This window comes from Pseudophryne corroboree, chromosome 2 (genome assembly GCF_028390025.1).
Source record: "Pseudophryne corroboree isolate aPseCor3 chromosome 2, aPseCor3.hap2, whole genome shotgun sequence".
NCBI classification, from domain to species: Eukaryota; Metazoa; Chordata; class Amphibia; order Anura; family Myobatrachidae; genus Pseudophryne; species Pseudophryne corroboree.
The window spans coordinates 454,746,307-454,764,648 of NC_086445.1; the positions used below are offsets into that span (position 1 = coordinate 454,746,307).

The 18,342-nt window shown below is 44.4% G+C and overlaps 1 protein-coding gene across 8 annotated transcripts in view; it reads left to right on the top strand.

Annotated features, from left to right (window-relative positions):
- Window positions 1-18,342, top strand: part of LOC135027842 (uncharacterized) — a 1,366,020-nt gene that overhangs the window by 711,312 nt on the left and 636,366 nt on the right. For all 8 annotated transcript variants that reach the window (XR_010224289.1, XM_063953746.1, XM_063953745.1 and 5 more), the window contains exons 64-66: window positions 3,176-3,418; window positions 6,649-6,795; window positions 15,825-16,009. Coding sequence is in view for 7 of the 8 variants with exons in the window: in XM_063953746.1 (XP_063809816.1) it covers window positions 3,176-3,418; window positions 6,649-6,795; window positions 15,825-16,009 (575 nt within the window). In the remaining variant the exon portion in view is untranslated. The remainder of the gene's footprint in view (window positions 1-3,175; window positions 3,419-6,648; window positions 6,796-15,824; window positions 16,010-18,342) is intronic.

Here is an 18,342-nt window from a genome sequence, read left to right on the forward strand (position 1 = left end):
TGTGCCGAATACATTGGGCAGACACTGACACCCGCACCTTGCAGCTGGCTTTCTCCTCACCGGGCACGGGGGTAGCAGCAGTTCCCCTATTAAATCTAATTAGGAGCCACCAGTGTACACTTCACATTAATATCCACACACACACACATTACTATACTATAAGTACACTAATGCCACCACCACCATGCATCTTAGAACTGCAGAGTGTGACTACTGTTTGTGGAAGACTTTTCTTTTTGCACAATCTGGGTATGGGGCAGGTCCAAACGGAAGAGAAGGACAGGTGAGGAAACAAAGGGAATAGGAAAGTTAGAATCTGGAGGTGACTAGCAGTGGTACAGGGGAGGCAAATACAATAGGAGAACCAGCTGTACATTTGTCAGCAAAAACATACTGCCCTAGGCTGACAGTCTTGGACTTAAACCAGATAGGGTTTTGGTTGCTCTCTTGCCAAACTAGGGCCAAAAACCAAAATAAATACACAAACTTAGGGGTATATTTATATTTATTAAAGGTTGATTTTCTTCGATTTCAGTTAGCTGAAAATCTATCTGTATTGATGTTGTGTTTGCAGGGCTAAAACACGTTTACTAACATATGATTTTTAATATTCATTTTTAAATGTTAGTATATGTATGTTTTAGCCCTGGAAACACAACGTTGATTCAGATCAATTTTCATCTATTTGAAATGGATGCAAATCGCTGGAAATCATCTTCTAGTAAATATACCCCTTAGGGGTATATTCAATTAGTGTCGAAAGCTGGCGTCTGTTGAAAAGACGTCAGTTTTTGACTTTTTAAAGTCGAATCGTGATTCGACCTATTCAATCCCAAGCATTTTTATTCGACAAGTCGGGGAATTTGACTTGTCGAATAGTACTTGAATCGGTGGTATATTTGCCGATTCTCGTACTTTTGAGGGAAACGGGGCCAAATTCGCCAGAATTTGGCCTCGTTTCCGACCATCTCAGTCCGACATAAAAAAATGTTGGACTGAGATGAGGGACTGTGGAGGAGAGGGGGGAGAGTCGAGGGGATACAGTGGGGGCACAGGGGGAGAGCAGCGCTGGAGGAGACGGTAGGGGCACAGGGGGAGAGCAGCGCCGGAGGAGACAGTGGGGGCACAGGGGGAGAGCAGCGCCGGAGGAGACGGGAGAGCCGCGGGCACAGGGTGAGAGCAGCGCCGGAGGAGACGGGGAGAGCCGGGAGCGCAGCGATACAGCAGCTGGCAGCATAGCCGGAGGATGTCACAGCCGCTGCTCACTGGAGCAGCGCTACAACAACTGGCAGCGTAGCCGGAGGATGTCACAGCCACCGCTTGCTGGAGCCGGGTGGACGCTGCAGTGAGCGGCGGCTGTGACATCCTCCAGCTACGCTGCCAGCTGCTGTAGCGCTGCGCTCCCGGCTCTCCCCGGTCTCTGCTCTCACCCTGTGCCCGCAGCTCTCCCGTCTCTTCCGGCACTGCTCTCCCCCTGTGCCCCCACCGTCTCCTCCGGCGCTGCTCTCCCCCTGTGCCCCCACTGTCTCCTCTGGCGCTGCTCTCCCCCTGTGCCACCACCGTCTCCTCCGGCGCTGCTCTCCCCCTGTGCCCCCATCATCTCCTCTGGCGCTGCTCTCCCCCTGTGCCCCCACCATCTCCTCCGGCGCTGCTCTCCCCCTCTGCCCGCATCTCAATTCAACTTTTTTTAAAGTCGAATTGAGATTGCTTTGAATAGCCCAGGTCGGATCCATTCCGACAAATGAATGTCGGAATGGATCCGACTTCAATTGAATATACTCCTTAATGTCATAACCCCCTCAAAAAAACGTGTAAAACCTTGAGATGCTCACATTAGGATGTACTCACAATTTTGACAGTCAATACTTAGACAATCAAAAGGTCGATATGTACATAATGTCGACAGGGTCATAAGGTTGACAGTTAAAATGTAGACATAGTCAAAATGTTGACCTTGAATAAATAAATGTTGACACAGTCAAAATGTAGACAGTTAAAATATTGACAATCATAATAAAATGACACAGCTGCAGCTGGTGTCTCGGACATTGCTGAGATAATGCTATAGCAGGAGACACACAGCGTAGGGGGCCCCTGCCATGACTTTAACCAGCCTCAAACTGGTCAGATCAGGGCTGGAATCCTTTGGAAAGCCAGCACCTCACAAAAAATGGGGTCCCATTCCTGAGGAACAACCAGCCTTGGGCTGGGAGCCCAGGGCTATTTCCCACACATCCGCAGCAGTGGTTGTGGTGTTAATAGTAATGAAGTAGTTAATAATATTGTTCTTTACAGGCTGACTATAAGTCCTAGCAAACCTGCCCCGGCTTGATGGCATTTGTAGAGCCACAAGTGCCAGCATGCCTGGTCATTAAGGACCTGTCTGTGGCTGTAGTCCGCCTGTAAACAAACTAATAAAATAAAGGCACAAACCGAATGTTCTAGTACTTTATTGAAGAGACACCCCCCACACATCCCTAGTTTTCCAGTTTAATACTCACTAAATCCTTGGTCAAGTCCTGTTTGCTCCTTGTAGGCATCCAAAGTCTTAGCAAAACAAGAACCTCAATTAACTGGCCTTGTAGAGAGCCATGACGAATGTGAACGGATCTCTTCCAGTCACTTCATAGAAATAAATGGGAAAATAGCTGATTGGCTGTGAGTGTGCACAAAACACCCCCATTGCTGCAAACTGCTTTGAATCGCGAGTCTGTGGACAGACCAGGAGGCAGTGCATAGAACTCAGTGGATCCTGTAGATGTATACTGTGTTGCTTTAATGTGGATGGCGGAAGTCGTATCACTGCTAGTAAAGTCACATTTCTGCAGCTCTCCAGAGTCCCACGGTTATTTGCCCATAGGCCACTTTACAGATCTCCCCAGATATATTTTTCTATTAGCATTTCATCTATTTGGTATATGAGAAAATGCTTGTGAAAGGAATACCACCTTAAAACAGTGTTGTCTTCCAGGTACTCTACATTTATTTTCTTTCTATTAGTTGACAACAGGTTTGCTGCGTAGCAATGAAAATAAATTCATATACAGTAAGTGGAGTAGAAAATTGACGGAAGGTGAACTTCCCTTTTAAATATGTTTCATTGTTGTTCATTTCACTGATATTCACCAAGTTACTATAATTTTCTGACTGATTTAATTGCTATAATTCTCTTTAGTGTGCAATGAAGCTGCTATGCCGCTTGGCCCGTAATCTCTGGAGTGCTCAGGGAAGTGCGCATACCCTACTGTGTGGAGAGGGCTGTCCCCGATATAGCACTGCATTAGCTCAGCTGGCAGCACACCTTGCCGGATTTAGTGTGGTCCAGCTTGGTTCACATACTAAAATAGAGGATGTGGAGCAGCGAAACAAAAACCTCAAATCCCAGCTTGTAGATTGGTATGTGAAAGCCGGTTTGAAGGTAAGTTACACAAAAAATATCTATATTATTTTACTAGAAATAATCTCCTTTCAATAATAGACATAAAAATAATAACATGGAGTGATTTCCAGATTGTGTAGAATTACAAATCGCATACGTACAATTCATGCTTCCTGTAGATACTAGTAATAGTTCCAGTCCATTTTGCTTTCGCTTAATAAGGTGTCTGTACGCTTACAAAAATATCATAAGAACTATTTTCAGTTGCTGGCAGCCCTGCCCTACTCTATCTTTAGAAAGCTTCATTTAGCTTTAAACTGCAGAGGGTAAAGAAGTTATTTTGCCATATACGCAAAGAGATGCAGGTCAGTTTAGAATAATATTGCTATACTCTCTTGGTGATCAGAATCCTATACTTATTGCTTGTGCAAATATATAATGACAGAGCTCACTTGCAGATCATTGGGCTCAGGGCTGCTTTAAGAAAGGTGAAGCCCGTGTTCTGCCTGCTTTAAGAAAGGTGAAACCCGTGTGCTGCCTCCTCTGTTTGGGCCCACTCCCCTCTGCTGGCAGTGCTCGAGAGTCTTAACACTATAGGGCTCAGACTCTACTTCGCATGCACAGATCACCGGGAAAATGGCGTGACAGCCATTTTTCCAGCAGTTTCTCTACTGCGCATGTGAAAATGGCAGTTGCACCATTTTCATGGGGATTCTACAGCGATGCTGGCGTCAGCGCGGGACTCCGGAGGTGTAAGTACTTAACAGAATGGGTGCAGCATGTGCAGTAGTGCCACCCTCTGGCCGAGCTGGACATATCGCACAATGCAATGAGCTCTGCAACCATAGCATGTGCACCATGTTTATTCCGGGTGAAAACAGTAACAAATGCACCAGGTTTATGCCAGGAGACCGTAGCACATGCACCAGTTTTATGCTAGGAGAAAACAGCAGCACGTGCACCAGGTTTATGCTAGGAGAAAACAGCAGCACGTGCACCAGGTTTATGCTAGGAGAAAACAGCAGCACATGCAACAGGTTTATATCAGGAGTCAGTAGCACATGCACCAGGTTTATGTCGGAAGAAAACAGTTGCACATACACCAGCAGTGGCGCAGAGAGGAGTGGGAGCGGGTACAAATTAACCAGGGCCGGGTCTGCTAACCCCCAGCCCATGTAACCCCCCCCCTCCCCCTCCTCCCTCTCCTGATTATACCTGTGCTGTGGCCGGCGCCTTGTTCCTGGTGATATCTTCAGGAAGACGGCTCCAAACATAGAAATCAAAGACTGTGGCACTGTGCACTCTAGTGGCCAGCGACATCTTCACAGGGAAGATGGCGCTAGCTGGGGAGGAGGGATCCACTTCCAGATCAAGTAAGTGGGTGCCCTGCCCTGCGCCCCCATGTGTTAATACAGCACCACCCTTGTGAAGTGCGCTGGGCCCCACAATTATTTTATTATTAAAATATTTTTATCATAAAAAGCATTTCTCGGGGCCCCACGTGTCTCTCTATGCCCCTGTGCACCAGTATTATGCCAGGCATAACAACAGCTTAGAGATGTGTCTTGACAGTGGGCCTAATTCAGACCCGATCGTTGCAACGGCAGTGATCGCAGTCTGAAGCCCTTTGAGATGCGAAATCATCTCACTGCTGTGATCGCCTCTGCCTGATTGACAGGGGCGGGAGGGGGTGTGCCAGCAGCATTTCAATGCAGTTGGGGGGGCACGGTCCGGACAACGCAGGCGTGTCTGGACTGGTGCTGGGGCAGGCCGCGGAGGCTGCGTGACATCACATGCAGCCGCTGCAACCCAAAACATGGCGGGTAGCTGCTTGCCACCACATTAGGCTGTGTAGGCTTGGAGCTACTGGCCAGGTGCAAAAGCATTACCGACCGTGCAATGCTTTCACACCTCTGCGGGGAGGGGGGGAGGGCTTGACATGCGGGGCGGACTAGCCCTGTGCTGGGCATCCCCTCGCATGTCAGAGATGCTGATCGTAGATGTGCTAATCTTAGCACGTCTATGATCAGCTTTGACTCGAGACCAGTGTTAGTAGTAAATGGTAAAACCATCTTCCACAATTTAAACAGCATATTACAAAGGAAAATCACATAAAAGCACTTCTTTTATTTCACTAACCATCAATATAAAAAGTCATATTCTTACTTTACTGTTGGTAAAGCAATGTCCTTGAAGGTGCAATCTAAGTTTTTCTCCCTGAGATTTTTTCCACATGTTAAATCATCCATGACAATGTGTCCAGGTCTTACCTTTAAAAACAGCCCATTCTAATATGTAATAAGTATGGTTAAGTTATATCATAATTGCACCCATAGTGTCTGAAAAAACAACTAATAATAATAAAATAATAATATAGCAGCCTCACTACTGATAAATATACTGTTAGTGGGAGGTGTCCAGATTTAATTAGCCAGTCAGAGCAGCTGATTTACATCACCAATACCTACTTTACTTCAGGAACAGAGCACCCACAATAAATTCTCTTCCTGACGTGTCCAGGTCATGTTCTTTCTACTCTACACTTGCCTGCCTCTTGCAATGTTTGTTCTACCTCTCTGAGCGTACAGTATGTAGTAGTAAGCATATAATGCAACCAAAGCTGCATGCGGATGCTAGCGTCTTTCTTTCTTTTTGTGCACAGTATAGAAATGCTTATTTTCTGGAAATATATGCAATAAGAAAAAATAATCAAAAGCTTTTCAATACTCAAATTAGGGACCTACTGTATAAGGAGGGTGAATATGCCTAATTATTCACATATACCTAGACTTGTCTAATATTAATATTGCTGGTACAGGTATATTTGCTACTATACGGTGACTTGGATGTCTCCAAAATGTATACACCATACATTATTAATTATGCTGTCATGAATTTCTTTGATAAATTTGTGTGATGTAGTAATATATTTACCATTAATTCATTAAAAAGGCATACTCATTATGCATTAATTATATGTAATGCTGCAGGGTGACTTTGCTATGGGTTTTACAAACATGCTGTCTTTAGTAATACTACTTTACAGCCTACAATATACTTACATATGACAATATAGTCTTTTTAATTTTAATTAACATAATGATTTCCTGATCCTGTTCAGATATGCAGTGTTTGTCTTTTAATATCTTTAATTAAAGTTGATATTTTCTATACTTAAATATTAATATCACCATGTTTGAGCATAGAAAGTTGTGAATAGTAAATCTTACCCTGGCTGGTTGCTGTATACTGACTGTGACTCTTCCTAGGGCCAGAAATCTCTGCTCCTGCTTACAGAAGAGGATATTGACCCTGCGGCACTGGTATACATCACAGAATTTGTCGTTTTTGGGTCAGTGTCACATATGTTTACATTGGAACAACAGGCAACTATAGCCAATGCCATGAGAAATGAGGTATTGTCCATCTATCTAATATTCTTGTTACAAATTCAATCAAGTCACATAAAACAGTCTACCCATATATAATATATTGTATGTAGCTAACACATCAGTTGTCATACAAGTAGTTTGTCTGAGTAGTAATTGCACAGAGAACCTATCATCTTCTCCAATACTGGTTTTTAATAACTCTAATAAATAGTGCCTTGTGTTATGTATTTAGCGGCATAAAAAGCAGGTTCTCGATCAGTTTTCCACTTGGGGGAAAGAATTGGATAGGCTAGAGCATCCTCTGTATATGCTGTGTTCACTAGGCAACTTCCACCCAACCTTGCAGCAGAAGAGCTGTGAGGTGTGGGGGGAGCTGGCCTAGGAGACAGTATAGGTTATGCTGAGAGCTTGGCGCAGAGTGTACTAAATTACAATCCTGGATGAACACTAGTATAGAGAAATAAATAGTGCCTGATAGACAGATGAATGCACACCTATTTGCAGAGCACACCTTGCATGTCTTCGCATTGATCCTTCTCTAGAACCGGGATGCAGTTAATTTGCCGGCAGGTGGGATCCCTGCGGTCATGATACCGACGCCGGAATCCCGACTGCTGACAAAACTGGCAGCCGGAATCCTGTCTCACGGGCTATTCCCACTCGTGGGTGTCCACGACACCCATAGAGTTGGAATAGAACCTGTGATGAGCCACCGAGACTCTTTATGCTCACCCCGCTGCTGCCATACTGACGTCTGGGATGCCTTTGTCGGTATACTGGCGACCAGCATCCGACCGTCGGTAAATCATACTGAACCCCTGGTAACAAGTAAGGGAGATGTAGACTCATGAAAGTAGGCAGAATTAGGTTGCAATGGGGCATTCTGCCATAGCCAAAGTCGCCTTGAAGCCTCGTAACTGTTGCACACACTTCAGTGGGAAGGTAGTTCTACCACTGGACCATAGTACCATCTCTGTTCCAATGAGTTCTGTCTCCTGCACATGTGTAAGATCCCGTCTTCTGATTGTGTAGTGATCACACTAAAGCTGTTTCCAGTTTCTGGCTGCCATAACTGCCTTACAGCCCTCTCCCTTCCCAGAAGTCATAGGTTCAGCTTTCAGAAAATACAAAATATATCATAAAGCCACTCCTATTGCTGCTCAGGACCTGGGCTTATATGGCACCCTCACCAGTTGTACATAATAGTGTATTGTGTAATTGCAGTAAAAAAAGGGTTCCTGGTAGTAGTGGTAGTTACGTGAAGCACATTTCCTGTAAGTTTGCAGTAATACAATGCATTAGCTAATAATCTTACACAGTGACCAAATGGAGTCATTGATTGCCCTGGAATCCTACCCAACTTACTGAGATTTCCCAAAGCTGGTGAAAAAATACAACTTTGGCTGATCAAATGTGCATGATTGTTTCCAGAATAAGTCAAAGGTCTGCCAGAGTCTCACAGCACTTCTCATCATGAGACATGGGATGGGAGATTGACTCCTTATGCAAAAATATTTTTCTGTATTCCGTAAATATGCAATATAGGGCCTGATTAAGAGATGGACACCCTTTACACAGCAGCTATCCCATGTGATAATGCTGCAGGAGGCATCTTGTGTGAATAGATGCCTTCTGCCGCCTCTGATCCGCTGCTGCTTCCGAAGATGCAGCATCAGAGCATCTGCAGGAACAGAGGTCATCTGAGTAACCTTCAGGATGGTCGGAAATTCACATTGCTCATGCAAGTGAAACTGCATCCAAGTACGTGACCATTGGCTTCAGCACGCCCAGAAAATGGAGCTGGTAAGCCCCCGTTTGCAGTAACGCTGGCTGTGTCCGCCCCTTCTGCAGCCCCCAAATGGCCACAACAGCTGCTTAGTGGGCACTGTGACTGTCATTGCAGATACAGATCCTGAACATGCACAGATTGACAATCATCAGAGATGGACATAAACCATCGAGTGACTTAGGGGCTAATTCAGACCTGATCGCTAGAGTTCGTTTTTTGCATCCCTGCGATCAGGTAGTCGCCGCCTACAGGGGGAGGAAGAATTCACTGGGCAAGTGTGCGACCGCATGTGTAGCAGAGCTGCACAAACTAATATTGTGCAGTCTCTGCGCAGCCCAGAACTTACTCTTCCAGTGCGATGACTGGGGCCGGAGCTGATGTCAGAAACCCTCCCTCCAAACACCTGGTCCCTCCTGCGTTTTTCCATACACTCCTTAAAAACGGTCAGTTGCCACGCCCTCTTCCTGTCAATCTATGTTGCTGCGGTCCGTCGCGCCTGCGCATTGTTGTGCATACGCATGCGCAGTTCAGACCTAATCACCCGCTGTGCGAAAACGCACAGTAGCGATCAGGTCTGAATTAACACCTTAGACCCATAGCTAGATAAACCTCCAATCCATGTTCTGCATTTAAAACCTATAGCAAAGCTGTGAAACACATTTTACACAAGTACACTATAAGAAATTCCTACTTATAATAATGTACATTTCAGGTTATTAGCATCAGCTTCAAAATGTATGGATAGAAATGGTTTTAGCAGAAAGCTCTTCAGATTCTAAAATATTAATTAGCCAAGTAAATGATCTCATTCATCTTTAAACACACTGTACTGTAACCACTTCTCCCAGTGAGTGATGTGATTACTTCCATTTATACTGCTGGTAAGAGAGATATCTCATATAGGCGCTTTGTCATTGTGACTAATCTATACTAAAAATACACAGCACACAGTTGTATTACTTCCTTTTAATACTCTTAAGACAAATGCATTTTAGTTCACATATCAGTGCTGTAGTGTAGTGATACGGGCTTTCCTGTACTAGCTCCATGCACTGAATATATAGCGAGACAATGAAATTATAGTAAGCAATGGTCATGATACAAGGGCATCTTCTACCAGGGCTGCCATCAGAAATTGTTGGACCTGGGACTGACAAAATAGACAGGGTAACCCCCACCCCCCCCCCCAAAAAATGGGAAAAAATTATATATATATATATATATATATATATATATATATATAAAAATAGTTTTTAAAAATATGCCCCTCTCACCATATTATGCCCCACACAGCAATGCCCTGACAACATATTATGCCCCCACATTAATGCCCTTGTCACCATAGTATGCAGTACCTGCTCGTTGTCAGGGGTTCTGCTCGTTGCCTCCTCCCTGCTGCCGCCACAGCAGACTGTTTCGCTGCATCAAGTAAAAAAAATATGGAAAATGTCCCTCCCAAAACGGCCGCCGCCTCAGAGGAGACCATTATTAAAGATACTAGAGCCTCCTCTAATATCTTTAATAACTGTCTCCTCTGAGGCAGTAGCCAACTTGAGCGGGACATGTTCAATAGAGCCTGAAGGCGGATGGCGACAGGGATGGACGGTGGCAGGCGGTGGCATGAGCGGGGCCCTCCCCTCTCCGGCACTGGGACAGCTGTGCCCACAGCACCCCCCTGATGGCAGTCCTGTCTTCTACAGTGAAATGTGACATAATACATGTTAATGTGCATGTTGACATTTCTCAGAGTAGTCCCAGGTTGCGCCAGTGAGAATCTTTAACTTGAAATGCTTATTTTCACTAAAGTTTTTGTATATCTTGTACAACAAAGTAAGGCAATAGACCAAAGGCAACACTAGAGTAATGGAAAACCAACAAGTCCACAGTATTAAGGTTGCTTGATATTCCTCTTAATGATGTTTCCTTACGTAATGGTACATGTAAAATAAAAATAAAACAATGTGTACAGTAGTACTGTCTTGTATGAAGATGTTATACAGCTCTTGTGATAGAAAAAGAAACTCACTTGGCAAGTGTATACGCCATGTGTATAAAGGTTTCTCTTTCAAAAGATGCTGGATACAAATAACACCAAATAAACAAAGAAGGTAAATAATATAGCATACCCAAAGTCACAGAATTAGTCTCCTCATATAGTGGTTTCTTTAACTGGATGTATGGTGGTCTACTTTTATTCACTTTTCCTCCAGTTTAATCACATATAAATAAATAAAATATAACAATTCCACTCCGGGCCTCTTCAGCATCTGATCTTGTCATGATGAAACGGTCAACACCAGCTCATCATGACGCAGACTATGGTGCTATCACAGGCGGTCCAGCTTTCCCTGTTATGGTGGCTACACATGTCCCATTTGAACAAGGGGTGTCCCCTTTGGATCCCAAAGTGAGTGCTCCTCACCACGGTCGCCAGTCTTCATGGATGGGGAGCAGCAACTTGTCACCAGTCTTTTCAAGGATGATGTACAATACAGGACAGCCGTCTGCCCATCAACATTCTGGAGATTCGAGCATTGTATGAAGCACTCCTTCAGGCACAGGATCTTCTTCATGGAGGACCTGTTCAGGTACAGTCCGACAATGCGACCGCAGTAGCCTACATAAATCATCAAGAAGGTACTCGCAGACACATTCTCACTTGGGCAGAGCATCACCTCCCGGCTATCTGGGCGGTGTTCAATCCAGGAATTCCCAATTGGAAAAGCGGGCTTCCTAAACAGTCAGTCACTCCGGAGAGTGGTCTCTGCATCTGGAAATATTTCAAATATTGGTGGACAGTTGGGGCTGCATTGATGTGGATCTCATGGCATCATGCCACAAATGTAAGGTACTAAGGTACGGGTCCAGCTTTTGTGGATGCTCTGGCAGTAAGTTGGAATTTCAGTCTGGCTTACATCTTTCCCCCGGTATCACTCCTTCCGAGGGTACTGCACAAGTTCAAACAGGAAGGAGGCACTGTGATCCTCATAGCTCCACATTGGCTGAGATATCCTTGTTACCAGACCTTCAGGGTCTCTTAGTAGACAATCCTCTTAGGCTACCTCTACAGCCAGATTTGTTGATTTAGGGGCCATGTCTACACCCAAACCTGGCTCGTCTGTCTTTGACGGCATGACTCTTGAGACATCCCTCTTAAGATCAATGGGTTTCTCACCCCAGGTAGTGCAGACTATACTTATGACTTGTAAACCTGCCTCTGCAAAGATTTACTACAGAATATGGGACTCGAACTTTAGGTGGTGTGCACTTAGAGGTCACGATCCCAAAACCTTTAGGAAGGCTAGAGACCTGGCCTTTCTACAAGTAGGTTTGGATCTGGGTCTTCCCCTTGCGACTCTAAAAGTGCAAGCTTTGGCCCTTTCAGTATGGTTCCAATGTAAGATTGCTCTTATACCTGATGTCTGGACCTTCCTTTAGGGAATTCTCAGGATACAACCTCCCTTTGTCCCTGCGTTAGCGCCATGGGACTTGTCTTTGGTGCTTCAGGTCTTCACCGTTTGAAATCTTGGAATCTGTGGATCGGAAATAGCTCACGTGGAAGACTCTCTTCCTTCTTGCCAGTGCATCAGCACGCAGGTGTGTCTGAGCTAGGAGCCTTATCATGTCGCTCCCCCTTTAATTTTTTTTACCAGTATAGAGCAGTCCTCATAACTAGATCTGGTTACCTCCCTAACGTTGTCTCCAGGTTTAATATCAATCAGGAGAGTGTTGTGCCAGCTTTTCAGTCCTCCATAATTACTGCAGGTGAAGCCTTGCTGGATAATGTTTGTGCACTTCAAATTTGTGTGGATCGAACCAAATCTTTATGAAGATTGGATACTCTTTTAGTTCTATACTGATTTCACAAAATAGGCTGGTCTGCTAACAAGCAGACACTATCTAAATGGCTCCAAAATACAAATGCAGCCAAATCCTGAGTGTATACCTAGTTCACCCTAATTATATAAGACAAAAACACGAGAATGGACTGGTGCAAATAAAATGTGTATAGTATAGTGCACACCAGTTCACATTTAACAAGACACAGCTTTCTTGGGTACCTCCCTGGACCGGAATCCACCTCAAGAGTCCTGGCTTGTTGGTAGCTGCCTCCAAAGTGTGTCCTCACCAACACATTTTGGCTATAAAAGCCTTTGTCAAGGTTTGCTGGGCTGTGTATGCTAACTGTGTATTTATCCCCCTACCTGGACTCTGATTGGTGGTCCCGCCCAGAGGGATGTCCCTCACAATTAAGTGTCCAAACATTAAAAATACATTCCTAACATCATTCTTCGTATACTCCTAATGTGTATCGATTCATATTATGACCAGTTATTTATATAGCGCACACATATTCCGCAGCGCTTTACAAAGAATATTTGGCCATTCACATCAGTCCCTGCCCCAGTGGAGCTTACAATCTATGTTCCCTACCACATGTACATGCACACACATTCATGCTAAGGTTAATTTTGTTGCGAGCCAATTGACCTACCAGTATATTTTTAGATGGTGCATATGCTTCCTATATATTAAAAAAGCAAACTTTAGTCATTAAATCAATTATAATAAATCCTTAATTAAGTTTTTTACTCTACTTTAATAAATATTTAATTACACGGAGGTAGACCTTCCGGTTCCAAATACTATCACAGTTCACTGCTCTAGAGCTATGGGCGCCCTCTTGGGCGGCTAGTCGTGGGGCGTCTGCTGAACAATTGTGTAAAGCCACCAAATGTCAATGCCTTACTCCGTTTTTATTCATTGGACACCTTCACCTCCCAGGATGCTGCCTTTGGGCAATGTGTTTTCTGTACCGCTCAGGAACGTCCCCTCCCTAAGGGGAAACTGCTTTGGACATCCCCATATTAAATCCTGTGGAGGCTATGGATCCTGAAGAAGAAATCAAGATTTATGATAGACTTACCATTGTTACTCTGTTTCTTCTGTGGGTGCCATGTGGCTCTACATGGCACCCACCCTGACGCACCTGGCTTATGGGTAATATTATTATATACAGTAGTCACTATTTCTCTTCTTCTAATATAAATGTGTTCTTGTGTGTTCCATTCTTCCTTATCCTCTGTCCTGCTGCTGCCTTGGGCTTGTTCACTAAAATGAATAGTCTGGGGCTGGGGGCGGGTATAGGGGCGGAAGGACTAGTGCATCCTGGGACCTGAAAGTTTAACTGTTTGATGCCTGGTTCTCTCCAAACCACCTATACCAATGGTAAATCCTGTGGAGCCTATGGACCTCGAAGAAACAGAGTTAACAATGGTAAGTCTTCCATAACTCTTGGTTTTCGGACTTTGCAAACCTGACAAAGGGCTGCATATTACCCAAAGTATCAAGAATTTAAAAAAACATCCTCAAAACTAACTCTTCCCATCTATATCAATCATCTACAATGCCCCAATATGTTACTCACTAGACTCAAAATTCCTCTACATGCCATGCAGACCCCACTTGCACCAAAATGCCCTATGGGGGGAATGTAATATGGCGTGAGAATCAGAAAGTGAGATAGTTTGTTAAAAAAAAATACTTTTTTTTTATAAAACAGGAGAACTCTCACAAAATCTCTCACTTTCTGATTCTCACACCATATTACATTCCCCCCTATATGTTAAAATATGCCCAGTAAAATGCTTACACAACAAGACCCTAGATCCCTCATCTACTCCACATCTATTCTACTTTACATCTATGTGATGTGCCTGCTGTGCATTACCCAGTGCTCGGCTGTGCACATGTCTGCCACTCAGATTCCCCCACCCGCCACTCAGATCTCCTCATGCACCGGTTCAAAGGAAAGAGGCACTGTGGGATATGGTTCCAAATTAATTACATATACCTGGATTAAGGGCTAATGCCATTTCAAGTCACAATGTCCACTCACTCATACTCATGATTAATGGGATCAATTGTAAGTAGTGCCATGCAACAAAAAAATTTTGGTCAACATCAGAAGACCTAGGATTTATAGGGTGTGCATATGGGAGACCGGCAGACGGGATGCCAGCTGTCACTATAACAGCGGTATCCTGTCAGCCGGAATCCCCATTGCGAGGCGAGTCTCCTCACAAGCTCGCTGCACTTGCCACGCTTCGGGCCTGGTGGCAAGCTTTGCTTGTCACAGGATATATGGCGTGGACCCACCACCTGAGTGGGAATAGGGAGCTGCGGTCTGGATTGCGACCGCCGGCATTTCACTGGCTGTCGGGATTCCGTCAGCTGGTATATTATCTACATCCTATTTATAGAACTACTAACAACTGGGAGTTGAAAATTGGAAAAGTGAGGATGGGGGAAGGGGGGGGGGGGGGGGTGTCATGGCACTCTGGGCACATTCATGCATCATAGTAGGCATGCTGATCTTTGCAAGAGTACCTCCGAAATAGCCCCAAAGGTTGGTATAAGTGTCCTGAACACAGTCAGTAGGTATGAATTTGACAGATTGACCTATGTCTACAGTCACTGTATAAATATCCAACCAATGTTTCTTCTGTCTGCTCAGTAATGCTGTTCTATGAATATGACCAGCTATGAGTGTTATATTTAGTTCCTTTATGTATGTTTTGTCTGGTATGGTATCAGGAACTCGGTGCTTGGGATGCCTGCGGCCAGAATACCGACCGCTGTATCCTGGCGCCCATATTCCTAGCCCTCCCCAATTGTGCCTAAACCTAACTTCCCTACCCGCAGCCTAAACTTAACTCTTCCACCCCCACAGCTTAACCATAACATCCCATCCCTGCAGCCTTCCGAACACCGGTATACTGACCCGTATCCCATTTTCTACAGCTGTCACATAATACAATGGCCACATTATGTTGAATACTGTAACTGCAGTCAGCACCTTAGAGGGACATTTTTGCACCCTGGACAGCACTGCAGCAAACAAATGCCGATCAAACAAATGAATGGGTAGCCATGACAGGTAACTGTGCCAGCCTCTCAGCTTTGCATCTTCAGCGGTGGCACCACTCCCTGACTGCAGCTATGCAGTGCTTTGATATATTTTGCAATCTGTCTACAGTATGCATAAGGGGGTAAATGTAATAGGGTGTGGCTTCCCGGGAGAGAATGTCCATATTTATGAAGCAGCTATTATTTACAAGGCTAAACCAGGTTGGTTTTGCCTTGTAAATGATTGCCACTTTGATAATACGCACCTCCATCAACTCGCACCCCATTACATTTATCCCAACATATTTCTAGTTTTCTCTCAATCTAAGATATGTTTATTTATTATGTTTTTCAGGTCACTAATTCTGGGCTGACATATTCTAAAGAGAGTGCATGGAATTTATTCTTGCAGACTGTGCAACAAAACATTCGCTGGTTTCTCATTCGTAGCAACATAGGTTCCCAATTTTACAAATGGTGTCTTCAATACTCATCACTTTTTAATGCACTGAATGTATATTACATCCCCCAATGGTCACAGTAAGTAAACATCAGAGCTTAATTTGTTTGCTATATCTCAGGAAGTAAATGTACCAAGCTATTATTTTGTACAGGACATTAAGCAATAGTTCCAGTAAAATCCGAGGTCTGGAAATACATATTACAGGACCGATGCTTGATTTCTGGGACACTCCTGCATTTGGGGGCAGGATCCTCTCTCTTCTACTTTGAAACAAGCAGGTTAATGTGCTGCTATGTATCCCTTCATCTGGTTCTAGCACCCTGCTCCCTAATGCAGTGTATTGCAGCGTTACTTCACTAGGGGGCTGGAATATGCAATACACTGCATTAGAGAGCAGGGTGCTAGAACCAGATGAAGGGATACACTGGCCCTGCAACTCCACATATATATGCGCGAGGCCGTATTGCAAAAGTGGGTAAATATGGTTTCAAGTACATTTCCTCTTGCATTGAAGAGGCGTAACGGGACTTTAATAAGGCGTGCTTATGTAGATAAAGTTCAGTGAGGACGTACAGTAGCTGCGGGCCCTGCAAAGTTGGACGGAAGCGTAATACACCTGTTTTCAGGAAAAATGAAGCCACATTTAGGCTGCTTCATGTGTAAACTGATAATAATGAAGAGTATTAAAGCAAGTGTACATATAAGAGGCCGTTATACTGCAAAGATGCGTACAAGCCTGCATTCCGGTGTATATCCGCATTCCATGCACATAATGCAGGAGCATTTATGTCCAATGTGCATTCAACACAGCATCGGGCTCAATATATCTTAACAGATGTGGATACTATAGAATCCCATAGAATCCTTCAAAAGTAGACTCAAGACTTTCCTGTTTACTCAAGCATTTCCATAATGTCCCTTTAGTATCTACATGCTTCTGTATTTTATGAAAAGCTGTTCTGTACTTCATTATTTTCTGTACTATATTATGCTATGTATCTGTTAAGCGCCTTGAGTCCTATTTTAGAAAGAGCGCTATATAAATAAAATTATTATTATTATTATTATTATTGTTATTATTATAGATAGTAATGACCATTCTGTGGAGTTCAAGTGCAAATGTCACTAACGCACAAATGTTGCCACTTTGTGATTGTGGTAGCAGCAATTTGATCCATCAGTGATAAACGTTCTCCATATATTGCATTTAGTTGGACAATTCTAATTGCTGCTTTGATTTCCTGTGTTTTCTGTTTTTTTACTAAAACAAGGCATAAAGAAAAAGTGTGAAGTGAAAAAGTCTGTAGGACAGTATAACAGCAGTTTTTACAAGTGCCCTGATGCATGCACAGGAGGCGGTCAAGATCCCGCCGGACGGAATCCCGGCGGTCGAAATACAGATGCCGGAATCCCGACCAGCACAATCCCGACATATTCTCCCTCCGTGGGTGTCCACGACACCCATAGAGGGAGAATACAATAGTGTGCCGAGCGTAGCGAGGCACCGTGCCCGCAGCGTGGCGAGCGAAGCGAGCCCGCAAAGAGCTGCGCTCCGCTCGCCATCCCTGTCGGGATTGTATTTCGACCGCCGGGATCCCGTTCAGCGTTATTTAGTACTGATCCCGCATGCACATATGTTTGTTCTACGATGAATGTTACCCGTCCACATTTGCTGTTGGAGGAATCTGGTACAGAGGAAACAGATAAGATAATCCTATATTGTAGTATCAGAGCAGGAGTAGCACCACAGCAAAAATTTTAACACAGGAGGCAGATATAGTGAGGTGGCGGAAGAAGTCTAGGGCATATCTTGAAGAATGCCAAAGGTTCCAGACCCTATCTTATTTAAGAGAACAGTTACATACATAAATCAATCAATCATGAAAGGTTGTGTTATTAACTAAGGCCACCCAGGAAGAGAAGAGGGAGTGTGGGGAATCTGCTAAGTGTCATCTTAACAACATTGAAGGCCCTGGGCAAAGCTATGCACTGGGTCCCTATCTACCTATTCATGGGAATAAATAACTCTGATTGCTGGATATCTCCAACCATCCACAAATCAGCAAGCTGACAGCCATTTGCTGTCTGCTTAGCTGGAAGCAGATAGAGAATTCTGCACTCTGATTAGTGGATAGCTCAAGCCTGAGAAACCTGGCTGCTCTTATTGGGTGTCATTCTCAATCAGACCCCAGGTGGCAAATGCCCTCCTGCCCAGCCCACCCCTGATCAAAGGACCCTAGAATTATTGGGCCCTGGACATCTGCCCAGTGTATATATACGATAATATGACCTTGAATCCACTAGGCTAAGACTAAAAAGACAGATATTAGGATCTAATAATGGTACAGATGTGTCCTCCTACACTGCTGCAGTCATGCCAAACAGCCCCTCGGCACACCAGGTCCCGTGC